The 13,402-nt window shown below is 45.4% G+C and overlaps 1 protein-coding gene across 9 annotated transcripts in view; it reads right to left on the reverse strand.

Annotated features, from left to right (window-relative positions):
• Positions 1 to 13,402, reverse strand: part of akap13a (A-kinase anchoring protein 13a) — a 72,652-nt gene that overhangs the window by 21,707 nt on the left and 37,543 nt on the right. For all 9 annotated transcript variants that reach the window (XR_015857749.1, XR_015857748.1, XM_088372014.1 and 6 more), the window contains 8 exons: positions 12,284 to 12,338; positions 7,712 to 7,851; positions 6,506 to 6,858; positions 4,656 to 4,833; positions 4,472 to 4,574; positions 2,971 to 3,013; positions 2,779 to 2,893; positions 688 to 853 (listed from right to left, as the gene is read on the reverse strand). Coding sequence is in view for 7 of the 9 variants with exons in the window: in XM_088372014.1 (XP_088228140.1) it covers positions 688 to 853; positions 2,779 to 2,893; positions 2,971 to 3,013; positions 4,472 to 4,574; positions 4,656 to 4,833; positions 6,506 to 6,858; positions 7,712 to 7,851; positions 12,284 to 12,338 (1,153 nt within the window). In the remaining 2 variants the exon portion in view is untranslated. The remainder of the gene's footprint in view (positions 1 to 687; positions 854 to 2,778; positions 2,894 to 2,970; positions 3,014 to 4,471; positions 4,575 to 4,655; positions 4,834 to 6,505; positions 6,859 to 7,711; positions 7,852 to 12,283; positions 12,339 to 13,402) is intronic.

Raw genomic sequence — 13,402 nt, forward strand, 5'->3', positions numbered from 1 at the left:
TTGTATTTTATTCTTTACAGCTGCTTTTTATCTCAAAACTTTTGAAAAGTATTTTCATTTTCATGTATTTACATTTTATTTGTAGTATTTTAAGATATATTCATGATTTTATTCTTTTTTTTGTCCTTCAATATTTAATTAAAATTTTTTGTTTTGTACTTTTAATGCATTCCTCTTGCTTAATTTCTTTTTGGTTTTATTTGTAATTCCTTTTAATGGAATGCTTTGTAATTTTTATTTTTGTTTTCACCTTGCAGATTACGTAACAGGCACATGATTGCTTCGGAGACCCGCACTCATTTTCTCCTCTTAAAACGCTTTTACGAGGTTTTTTTTATGACATTTCGCGGAGGCAGGCCCCGCACATTGCCTCGAGCTCTCACAAAAGGGCGAGTGTACAAATGCCTGAACGTCTTCCAGGCCGGCATCTGCCTGGAAACACACTCAGAGGCACAATGACGGGACATATGAGCAGAAAGCTGCTTTCTGCTTTTTCACACTGTTGCGCCAAAATCTTGCGCAAGCAGTCACATCCTCTTTCTTGCTTTTTTTCTCTTTCGTCACACTAACCAGACTTCTGACAGCTGTTCCTACGATCACTTTTTCATCAATGGATTTGATCAAGGTACTTTTCTAATTTTTTGATCTCCTTCCATTGGGGGGGGGAAGACACGTGAGGGTACTTACAAGTGCACTGGAAGACTTCCTTGCTGCTGAGGGCCTTGTTACACTGGGAGCAGTGGGAGCACGGCGGCACCTGGCCGAAGCACACGGCGGCAAAGTGATGCCCGTTGACTGCCTTCTTGTCTTTCTCCTTGGCGGCCTCCTTCTCCTTTTTGTCCTTCTCCTTTTCCTGCACAGATGGAGCACACCGGCAAAACAAAAACGGTGACTTTGGAGCGTGAAAGTCGGCCAAAAAAGAAAAAAAAAGAAGACACGCTTGGATGCTTGGAAATTCCTCATCGGAATCCAGCTGAGCGGCATTATTACCGGCCCCGACAGGGGGTCCCGGAATATTAAGCGGCCCATTATTTACGCAAAGAACTAATTGCTTCATTACATCTTGTAGTTGAGCTCACTTTGGGCGCTTTTCACAATCAAAACGCAACACGGGCTTGACCCTGGACAAGACTGCAGAATGCAGGAAGCACCTGATGCACATTTCCTCTTTCGTTTTACTCCACCGGCTGCTAAACTATACCGACCGACTCCATTGCAAAACATTACAGCAGCGATAAAGGAAGGGGGGTGAATGCTTGAAACAATTATCCAACCTCGATGCCATGCTCCGCCCAAATTGGGTAGCATTTATAAAAAACAAAAAAAAAAGCGTGAAGATCAGACAGGTTTAGTCTAGCTTCTCATCATATTGACTTGAGAAACCAATTGTGGCTGCGGTTATGATGGAAACTGTCCCCACAGAAGAGCTTGCTCACCGCTCACATGTTTAGAAATAACTAGTCGACTCAAGACTAACTTGGTTGAAGTCGCACTTGATGCATTTGCATACAAACAGAAAAGTACATCCCCCATAATACGGCTCCTTTAAATGTCATCAATGATCAAGAATGACACAGTTGTAAGATGACTCTGGTTCCTTCCGGGAAGCGCGACAGCTGACGGAGACGTTCCGTCTGGGAATTCGCTTTTCCCGACCTTTCCCTCATCGGGCGCTGTTGTATAGACAAGAAAAGAGCGGTGACGTCACCCCGCTGCCGTCGGGTCATCGCAATTCCGATGGAGTGATGTGGAGAAGAACAAGAGCTGCTATTCTCACGGCTTGACGTCACTCAGCATCCACCCAAACCCAAAGGAAACGACCACAGCGGTGTTTCCAAAACTCAGGTTAACAAGGCAACGGCTCCCGGGCACAAATCTCAGAAGAAGAAACTTAAACTGGAAAATCTATATGTGGAAACTTCGAGCAATCTTTCGGAAAAGTACATTCGTTAAAGTCGCACAGAAATTTCCTGTGGCTTCACATCGAGACTTCAAAAAGTATCAAAAGAATTAATTCCATGCTCGGCTTATTTTTTTTTTTTTTTTTTAGCAATGCCACCACCAGAGCGTTACAAAAAAAGAAAACTGTCATGATGACCTCAGAATAGGAACATTTGAACAACGAGAAGACGCTCGCCTTCCAGGAACACGCCATTATCTCAGTCTACACGATTTTCAACTCTTCTGAACGTCTGACTGTGTCGAAACTTGCACTTCCTGCCACAACCACTTTTTGACCAACAATGAAAAACAGCAAGTCTCACCAAGTCTGATAATAAGACGACATCTTTGCCACTTCAGGGATTGTCAAGAAGCAGAAAAAAACCCCACAAGGGAGCACATTTTGCGACACTTTTAACAATCGGAAAGCTCCGTTTGAGATGTCGCCGCGAAGACCATCTGACGTCAGACGTTTAGCCCTCCGATGTCGGTCGCCCTACCTGGTGCCAGCCCTTCCACTTCCTCAGCGAGAAGCCATGGCTCCGCATCAGCCCCCTGCATGACATCGCTGAGTGGCGACGGTGGCTACAAGACGCGGCAGCGAGACGCCATTGCGCCGAGTGACAAAAAAGGAAGTGAGGCCGGCACTTCTGCAATCAGCCTTTTGTTGTTGACGCTGTGACGACAGCCGGCCCGGAGGAGGCAGCAAGAACCAAAATTCAAAAGTGGCGCAGACATGCTAACGGCTATTTCACTATACATTCCAAAAAAAAAAACGACTGACTGCAACACATGTGACTGATGAGGAGAATTGAAAATTCAGGTGGGCGGCCTCACCTTATTCTTCTTGTACATTTTGTTCTTGAGGTAGCTGAAGGTGCGGCTAACTTTGGTGGTACCCTTGCCCGCCTCGGTGTCGCTCCGCAGCGGCCCGGGCTCCTCCTCCGAGATGCTACAAAGCAAAAAATAAACTCACGAGAACGCACACATGACATTTGTATAGCGTGAGCACTAAGGAGGTGCACTGACCTGTACGCGAGCGACCCAGACGGGCTGGAGAAAGATCTCATACCTGCAAAGAAATCAAGTAGGTCAAAAAAAAGCCAGTGTTTCATCAAACGATATCTGCTCTACCAAAACAAAAGTAGTAGGGAAGGCGGTGATCAAAAAAAATGAGGGAGAAAAGCAAACCAAAGTGTGCTGGAGCTCAATTACCAGATTAAGCGAGATACATTTGGCTGCACTTTCCCTGAATCACGACACCGACCTGTCACTCAATGCCGTCAACTCTTGCCAGTTTGTCATGACAACCTCTACCCTTCCACAACAGAAACAAACAGAAGGACTCGAGAGAAACCACTCAAACTGAAAAGTCCACTGCACGCTTGTCCGCAATATATTGCTGTACAATATATGCAACTGTTTGCTAAGCAGAAATAAAGTCGCCGGAAACAATTAAGTGCCGCAAATATTTCTCCCGCCTGGTCAACGTTTAAGGAGACTGGGCTCCAAAAAGCAAGGCAGGAAATTAAATAATCCATGTCCTGCGGTCCCCGGAGCATCTGCTTGTCAGCCAAATGGCTGAATTTCGAAGCCCTTTGTCATGAATTGTTCAAAAATGTCTGCTGTCATTCCAAATCAAAACAGCCAAACTAAACTTTGGCAAGTTGAGCTCCGTGAAAGAAGTCTTAACTTTCAGGAGAATTTTATCAAAGCAGTCAGCATAGAGCATGAGGTGCTTTTTTTTGGGGGGTTGCAATTCATAATTCATTTTTCCATGTATATTTTAGCTCTCCTGCTTCAGCCAACCTCGTCTGGACGCTGGTGCATTTTGGTGCTCGTGGATTTCTTTATAAAAAGTCCAATGTCAACTGGCAAAAAGGATGATTATTTTCACACGGTAGGCCAAGGGTGGGCAAACGTTTGCCCCTTAAGAGTCACATTAGATTTTTTTTGTTGTCTGAAAATAAACAGGTGAAGTAAAAAAAAAAAAAAGCCGTTATGGATACACAGGCCAGTTTGCCCACCCCTGTTGGATGCACAAGGAACTGCAGGGTGTCTAAGGGTGACGTCGCACATCCCGTTGGCCTTCAACTAAATACTTACTGACGTTATCGTCATCGTCGCTAGTGGACGAGTCGCCGTAAAGGGACTGAGACTTAGATTTTGTGAGGATTGGGGAAAGGCTGAAGGAGAAGGAAATCCGCCTCCTCCGGCGCAGACGTCCCACCACTGGTGAGGGCGCAGGCGGGGAAAGAACCAAAGCAAGCGCTCAATGACAAATTAAGAAGCGACAGCTCGTCTGCCACGTTGCGGTTAATGACATATTAAGAAAAACACTTATTAAAAAAAAAAAAAAAGAGGTCCCTTCCCTAATAAAACTACACAATTCAACCAGATGCCTTTTACACATCACGACATCTAAATAGCTGATATTAAAGAGCAATTTCATCAAAAACATGTTTATCTGTCTTGATCCTATTTTTTTTTTTTTTTTTTTAAATTGCCAAATATCAACTCAGTCGCTCACCGTCAATGTCCCTGTGGCTGATGGCGAGCATGGACACGGACTTGGTGAGGGGCAGCGTCATCGGAGGGCAGCTGCTCCTCAAGGGACGATAGCGCCTCGACTTCTGCGGCGGCGGGAGAGTCGAGGGTGAGACGAGTCAATCGACAGAACGTGTCCAAACGAGAGAGCCTTCGTGAGAGCCTACCTGCTTTTCTAGGCCGCACGGCGGCCCCACTTCTTCCTGCTCCTCGGTGAGCGACACGAGTGAGCCGCGCTCATCGGCGTCGTGTTGTAGCATTATGGAAGGTTCCAGAATGCGGGCGCCTTGACTGGCCGGGCGCCGGGCCTCGTCTTGGCTGCCACTCAGGCCCTCCAGGCTGTAGCTGTGTCGACAAAGAGAAACAATATTACGGGTTGCAGTCGTGTCAAAGTCATCGGTTGGATTAGTTTTACTAGTTCTGGTTTTGCTTGCATGACTGGGCTAAAACAAGACAACTATTTACGAAGTCAAACTGTTTTTATAGTCACATATTGAAATATAACAGCGTAAACATAAAAGTCAAATCGATGTAATACACATGGGAAGAATTCAAACAGAAAAACATCGGCATAAATGAATATTCAAAAATAAACACAAATCGATAAAAAATAAATATATACCATAAATATCAATGGGAAAAATCATCAAGTGGCATGATTTATAATTAAAACGGTGAAAATGATATTGTTCCAAGTATTAAATACATCTTTAAATAAAATATAAAAATGAAGAAAAAAAGAGATTTAATTCTGTGTTTTGTGTTTTAAGTACAACATATCTACCACCAAAATTTCCTAATCTACATTCTTCAAAGTAGGCACCTTTCACCCAGCTAGCCGACAGCTTTATGATGTGACGCTTTATGACCTTTATGAACAATGGGCAAGTACGCCACCACGTGCAGTAACTGAAATGGCGGCCATTGCCCATGTCGTTGGACAGGACTTGAAATTTGAATTGAGGCCATTACTTCAATCGGCTGAAGCTGAGCGATTATTTGAACAGGATTCACGACGCAAACAAAGGCAGCTGGATAAGGAAATCCCAATGCGGCAATCACAGGCAGGCGAAACCAGCGGCTACATTTCGGGATGAGCTCGCCCGGCCGGCTGCAGCGCTGATAAATCTCCCTTATCTCCATCGCAGCCCTGAGGTTTTGCATGGCACCCCATTATCCAGCAAATCATCGGCCCGTCACATCGGAACATAATTAACCTCAAGTGGACCAAAAGCGCCCGTGACTTGGCTGATTGTCGGAGTGCAGATAAGCACTCACCTATCCTCGGGGAGTCGGACGCAAACGTATCCGTCACACCGAGGCCCGCTTCATGACATTATTATCGCGCGGCGCTTTGCGGAGCCCCGAGGTCGTCTGCCGACATGAATCAGAGCGGCAGCTGCTAACATGGGCCGCTGACTGACTGATGGACGGGATGAGCGATGAGACAGGCGAGGCAAATCCAGACGTGGGGCGGCCGATTTTAACACATGGAAAGAATTTCTTTTCCTTTCAGATACTCAAAATCAACCATTTTCATTTGTTTACCTAATTGTACGATTTTTTCATCGTCGCCACAGCACGTTTGGAGATTAACAACAAACGCCACCAATCACGAGGACATCTATTCTGCCTCATGTGCGTCCGTTTGGGGAATTGTAAAACACTAGTCTCAGACCACAAGCTCTTCTCATTCCTCGTATGTGTGTGTGTGTCATATTTTCTTGAAGCAACATGAGAGCTACTAAACACTCATGTGGTCCTTGTGCATTCCGAGCAGCAAGGAGCACACACCACACCCACAACCGCTGCCTGTGGGGAAAGAACAACAATGCAGCGGTTGTTTGGAAAAAGCACATGTGCAAGACGGGGCTCTGCAGCTACCAGAACACAGAAAAAATCAAATCTATACCTTCTCCTATGACGTGCGAGTCTCCCTTTGCAGCTGGGAGGTGATGGATCAGACAAAGATAGGAAGTGAAAGATAATTCTCCCAGCGCCTCGGGGGAGTGTTTACCTCCTCTGGTTCATGGCAGGGCCTCCTCCGTTGTTCTTCCCGGGTCCCCAACTGTGTCGGCGAAGAGGCGAGAGGGAGCGCAGGCTGCTGCGCAGGAGACAGGAGCGCCGCGGCACCTCGCTCACTCTGTCCTTGGCCTCCTCCTCGGCGTCCCCGGCGACACTTCCGTCGGCGGCGGCGGGCACGGGGGCCCCCGGGTGGACGCTGCCCTCGGGGCTCCAGCCGCTGCTACCCAGGCCCTGGCTGCCGTCCGGGCTGGAGCTGGACGGCCCCACGCTGGCCGTGTCGTCCGTGGAGGAGCAGGAGATGGACACCTCGCTGGTGCTGTCACCGCCCGTCACTCGCTCGTCATTCTGGAACAATTGAGGTGAAATGACAGACTGTTGTTTATTTTGGTTTGAAAGGTAGAAAATAACTTTGGGGACAACTTTTGACTTTTGAAAGCGAAGCGGCAACTGCTCGACTTTCCCCTGAAGGGATCATCACCAGTGTAACAATCAAATGTATTAACTTTAGATTTCAATCATTGCATTTTCCATTTTATATTAATTTATTTTTCTTTTTTCAAAATTTTACCAACCTGCAAAGTGTTTGATTAATATCCGTAGATATGTTCAAACTTGTCAAAATGTGTCTTTCCTATAAAGGTGTACATTTTTCCAATCACGACTAAATTTCAGCGTCGTGGTGGTGGCTAGTGCGGCAAGGTCACACAGGGTCACCGCCTAATCACGACTATCTGAGCGAAATCATATCTGTTGTGGTGGGAACCGGCTGACGCATACAGACGCGCGCACGCACACGCACAAACAGTCTATTAAGAGTTCATTTGAAGGTGCGAGCTCGAACTGTGGCCTTTTGTGCCACCAGCTGCGGCGCAAGAAGCCTGTCACAGAGACACGTCTGTCAGGAGAGCCCGTAGTGAAAGGTGGGCTTTGTGCCAGCCCGCCCTACTTCCTCTGGGAAGTCACAGAGATCACGTGACCGCCGGGGTTCATCCAGGCGAGCCACGTGACCCGGCCGACTGCACTTAAAGAGGGAATCATCTCCCGGTTTAGGACTTAATGTTATCCTCGCACAACACGAACCAGGAGGAGATCTAGATGCACGTGGCACGCCGAGGGGTCCGCGACGTGTCATGAGTTCTTTAACGTTTGTTTTTCTTCTAGGGTAAAAAAAAAAAGATTTTGGTGCAGTGGGTCAAACCTTGTTGAAGACGCTGTCGTATCCCACCTCGGCGCTCAGCAAGCTCTCAGCATCGCTCCCCGAGTCTCTGTGAGTGGTCGAGGAGCAACTGCTGACCGTCCTGCTGGACAAAGCAGGCAACGTTGCTGACCGTGAAGACCCTGAAAAGACACCACACGATGGTCAAAATTGAACAGCTTGGAGATAAGCAAGTTTCTGAGAACAATTCATTTCACTTCCCGCTGTGAACACAATAAGCAAGGCTGTTGGGCAAGAAGGTGAAAGGAGCTCTTGAAATGTGAGAAGGTGTGAAAAGACAAATTGGCTAAATGGCTGACTGTCTTTGACAAGGGGAAAAAAAAAAAGAAATAGCTCTCTGGTGTGAAGCGTGAAGGCAAACAACTACCGGTTGTGTGTTTTGAGAGCCTTTTCACACTGCCTTGCATTTTTTCCATGCGACAAGTCAATTTCTCCACTTTGGAGATTGTATCAGAGGCCATGAAGATGGATAGTTACATCATTTTGAACCTGAATTGAATGGAGGTGTCACACTGACAAAGTCAGCTTTTTCCGCCACCTGACAAGTATTTTGTGCTGCCACATGTGGTTATGAAAAATAAAGATACTTTTTGTAGACTTCACTTTTTGTTTTCATGAATTTCATGAGTCACATCTTTTTTTATCTGCAAACTTTTACAGTTATCCTGTGAGTCCAAACTCAAATTTATATACCAGAGTATATGAAAAAAAAAAAAAAAAGTTTTCTATCCAATGTCGTCATGCAAGTAAAGCACAAAGAGCAGCAGCTTTTGTACATTTATGGAAACAAAGGAAGAGGAAGAATCCGCAAGAGCCCGACAACAGCGAGCTTACTTTAGCCGCTGTCCGGGCACAAAATGGATGACATCATTTTTTTCATTTTGCATCATTTCTGCGAGAGAGGAAGTTATTCTTTGTCCTCCCGCAGAACATTTTTCAGCCTTGAGAGGAAATGTAAGGTCGTGTGTGTGTGTGTGTTACACACCGCGGGGACCTGTCTCCCTTATGGAAACAAATGGACACACACATTGACACACATTGAAGGTGCTAAAGTCACATACAGTTTCTCCAAAGTCAAAGTACAATTTTCACGAAAAATATACCATATGTCATTTTCTCTAACCACTGAACATGTTCGTGCAATAAGGCTAAATTGACAATTACTCAACGATAATGACAAAAGTGCCTCCGTCACTGGGCGTCAAAGGTCGCCAAGGCAATCAACTTGTTTTTACAGTTTAATACAACCACTCGGATAACTGTACAAAAAAAAAATGGTGTGATGGAAACCGACATGCACCTCTGCCCTTTGCTGGCAGTATATTGACAGAGGCAATAACGGAACATTCTACGGTATAAAATTGAACGGCCATGTAGTTTGACAATTCGGTCTGAGTTAAGGCGTGCACGTTCCAAAGAACTACCGACTCCGTTTAGTGTTAAGAACAATTGTCAGACTGGCAGCGGACCCAGAGAAGAAGGGGGAAATCACACCAAGGGGGTGCTCCAATCACAAATCCTGCAGCCGAGAACGTCAACTGAGCGACTACTGCTGAGGGACTTCGTTAGGAGGACAAAACGGCTGTAGTTGAATAATTATCAATCGATTTCTTTTGAAAGAAGAAGCCAAGCATGCAGTGGAGCTTTGTTTCACAAAACGTAGGAGAGGTTTAAATTCTTCGACGGCTCTCGCGGGATGGCGGCCATTTCCTGGCTAATTCCGTAAAGCTTTCTTTTGCTTGATGAACCACGGCATGGAGGCGATGACTACATTTTTAACACTGTATAGAATTTCCAAATGACTTTTTTGGAATAACGGTCAGAAAATAAAATGCCGCTAATATTTGCTGGTTGGACTTTGTATACAACTTTATTAGACAGCCAATCAAAAAGTCTGCATTCATTATTAGCCACAATGCTAATATTAATGCTAATTAAGATATTCAGGCCTCACTTTTAGACATCCGCACTCGACATTAAACATGCCGGGCATGAAAGCGACTCAAGCTTCTGACAGCTGGCTTAACCTTTGGTTATTCATATGGACGTAGCATTTCAATTGCGTGTGTGTGCGTGTGTCCACACTCTCGCAACTGTTCACTAAACCTTGCGAGCTAGTGCAAGTTTTGACAGCTGTCGCAAACACACCCGCAACAGGTGACAAATAAAAGGATCGTGCAATCGTCATCCTGGCTGGGTTTGGTATCGTCCCATTCAATCGACGCTGATGGTAAAACTGGGTGCAAAGGCTGATTTTTAGAAGGAAAAATAAAAATCAGACAGGCACTACTACTCAAACCAAAATGTCAGACTTACTGCCGGGCGTTTAGATTCTTGAGATCGTTTTTGACGGTCGACTCGCATGCCAATCAAATTTCAAGATAAAACAAGCTTCAGGAGTTTAAATTTAGAAGAAGAAAAAAAAATCTGGGAAGGTCCGCAGAGTCCATTTGGGAAGTATCCCAAGAAAAACGGTTGACTCTCTTTTCTTCTCGCTTGAGGCTTTTTTTTTTGTAGTAGCCACACATACCAAATTCCATATTTGTGTTTGCAGTTCTTACTTGAGCAATTTAAGACGCGTAAATGAGCATGAAGACCTGCAGGTTAATGCGGCCTTTGAGTAAAGCGCATCAATGTCAAGGAGAGCATTTCACACTAGGTTTATCTCCATTTGACCAAAAAAAAAAAAAAAAAAAAAAAAAAAAAAAAAAAACCCTGCATGGCACATATTTGCATTTCTTCAAGCGGGGGATTGTTTTTCCATCCTCCACTGCGACTGGAGGTCACTAGAATAACTGGGAACGACAATGTTTATGTTTCAAGGCACATCTGTGAGAGATATCAGCAAATCCCTCGCGTGTCTCGCGGGGGATGCAACCCGACGAGGCGGGTTTGTATTCAAGACGCGTTTCCAGTGTCACGGATCGTGACAAGCATGAGTCGCTCTTTCACAACATCGAAGGTGTTGGACATCACTGTGAGGAAAAAAAATAAATAAATAAAAAACGAGGCCGCTGAAAGGTCGGCGGGAAAACGTAAGGACGGGAAAATAATACAGAGATATGATCCCAACAAATCATCCGCATCCGAGGAAATGAATGTGGTGAGAAATAACGCAGGAGATAAAGCCACCATCGGGCCTTCCTATCAACGAGCGCCCTCGTTGCCTTCCGCATTTTCATACCCGGAGTCGCTACCTTTAAGTGTTTTCTCCAGACAGACACTGATTGCAGATAAGGGCTTCATTTATTTCCCCTTCTTTGGTTCACCAGCCACTTATTCTCAGAGGACGGCAAAAAAAAAAGTTACATCTGAGCAAAACACGCCATGACAACAAGGTTACTTTATGCAGAGTTAGCTTTATCTGAGAAATCTTTCATAGTTCAAAAAAAAAAGATCCTCAAGTCCCAACAAATGAGTTGCTAGCTACGACAACACGGCTTTTTGCCGAGTCAGCGTAAAATCACGGCCAATGTTCCAAATATAAAATAAAAAAGTTCCGGTGTTAAGTCAATGTCAGATTGGCAACATTTGTTTTTTTTTGTGTGGCTCTGAAGAAATGACAGGAAGCAGAGCTGGAGGTGGCGGAAATGAAGGTGCTGAGATTTTCTCTCGGAGTGACAACGATGGATGGGATTAGAAATGAGCTCATCGTCATGTTCGGGTTTCGGACACGCCCGGAGGAGAGATAGTGGGCATACGGTGAGAAGGATGGAACTGCTGCGAGAGCAAGAGGAAGGCGGCCTAAGAGAACGTTGATTGATGGAGTGCGAGAAGAGATGAGGGCAGTTGCTGCTCGAGAGGAGATAGACGTCGATGGAGAAGGGGGGACGCGCCGTAGCGACCCCGAACAACTATAATGGATGGATGGTTGAGTAAGTAAAGGGCTGGCGCCTTTTGGATCGAGATCTCAACCCTGAATTTGACCATGTTTGACCCTGACGCAAAAAATCCAGCATCATTAGGACGCGACTTGCCGGGGAGCTTTGGGGCGTGTGCATGCGGGGGACGCTAACAAGCAAGAAGCGCCGATAAGTCAATTGGAGGGCAGCTAATTAGGACTGCCTGGAGCTGATTTATCAGCAATTCTCCTTGACTCCGCCGCAGAAGGTGTGAAAAGATCATGCTGGACATTCTGTGCTGGTATTTAATGAAAATAGTGGGGGGGGGGGGGGGTTGATAATGCTGAAGTATTGACGATTCAGCATGACTTTTATTTCCATTTCTTTACCAGTCACAAATTTGCCGTCATTAACGCCTGTAAAGAGCTTGATTTGCGAACAAAAAGGTTTTATTTGCATTACTCGTGCTCTCTCAACACAAACGACGTGTGTGTGGGAAGAAAAAAGGTCGTGGAGAGGAAGTCGGGCTGTTTATTTTTTTTTTTTAGAACATGATTCACTCTTAGCTAGACAAAGCACTTCGGCGGTATCAATTGTACATGCGGAAAGTCACATGGGCAATCAGCAAAAACGACAAAGGAGTGACCAAATAAATAAACGCTGACGCCTATATAAAATCAGTTTCGAAAACCATCGAGGAAGTTGGTCTTACCTGAGTGCTGAGCGTCGAGCGGCTGCTGTAAGGGCGTCTCGCCGTCGCGGTGGATCTACCGAGTGGAAGGAAACAGGAAGACACTGAATCAGTCTCAGCAACATGTGACACGCGTCAGCCGGCGAGACGAAGTGATGCGCCCGTCCGCAAGTGTCGGAAAGGAGGCGACAATGAGGCGGCTGCCAGGCCCCTGAGGCGCCTGCTTCCGGGGGTCTGGGGGTTTTCGGGGGAGGAGGGGGGGGGTCAGATGGCCGCGAGCACGCGAGGCTTTGCTTCATATGTGCTATACAACAGCTGTGTGTGTGTCTGCCAAGTCTGCTTTTAGCTATAAAGTAATCACACACACCCCTCCCAAAAGTGCCACCTTGACTTCTTTGCAGGTGGCGGTCAAAGCTTCAGTGATTTTGGGAATTGGCTGCTCGCTCAACTTAACAGACTCTGTGTTAAAGTTGATGGAAACAGTGGAGAGCCTTTGACTTGGCTTTGCGGCCACTTTTCGGCGGCTGTGCGGATCTCTGACTTATTAGATTCTAAAATATTTTGCATTATAATCAAATGGGCTTTAAATTCTGCACTGGACTTTTTTATTTATTTTTTAAAGTTTGAAAACTATCACTGGCTTCTCTGTGAAGAACTTCACATCATTTTTAAAAACTGTAATAGCTTTTACATGAACCACTTTTTTTTTTTTTAGAGGTTTCTTCATCCCTATGCAAATTCTTCTGGGCTTTATTTGTTTATCAGGGAGGTGACAGTTAGTCGCAGTGGCGGCTCAGAGAACCCGGTCTGACCAAATGTAAAATAAAGAAGTGCTGGAGGTTGTTCTTTTTTTTTTTTTTTCAACAAGAGTGAAATGTGTTTTTAAATGTATTCACATTGTATATCATAATACAACATCCATGACCTAATTAAATAGAGCCAACTTGGAACTTACTTATATACAATGGAACATACAATAATTGCTACTTTTGGTCAAAATGGCTTTAAAATAAAAAAAATTGCAATGGGTTACACGATTCCCATGAGAAAGCAGGTTTGTGGGCCAGCTCAGCCAGCGGTGATGTCATGTCAAAGTTAAAAAATAGACCCAGACAGTGCAGTCATTGATTAAGCGAACAC

The sequence above is a fragment of the Syngnathus floridae genome, chromosome 3, assembly GCF_059516105.1.
Source record: "Syngnathus floridae isolate MCC-2025c chromosome 3, RoL_Sflo_1.0, whole genome shotgun sequence".
NCBI classification, from domain to species: Eukaryota; Metazoa; Chordata; class Actinopteri; order Syngnathiformes; family Syngnathidae; genus Syngnathus; species Syngnathus floridae.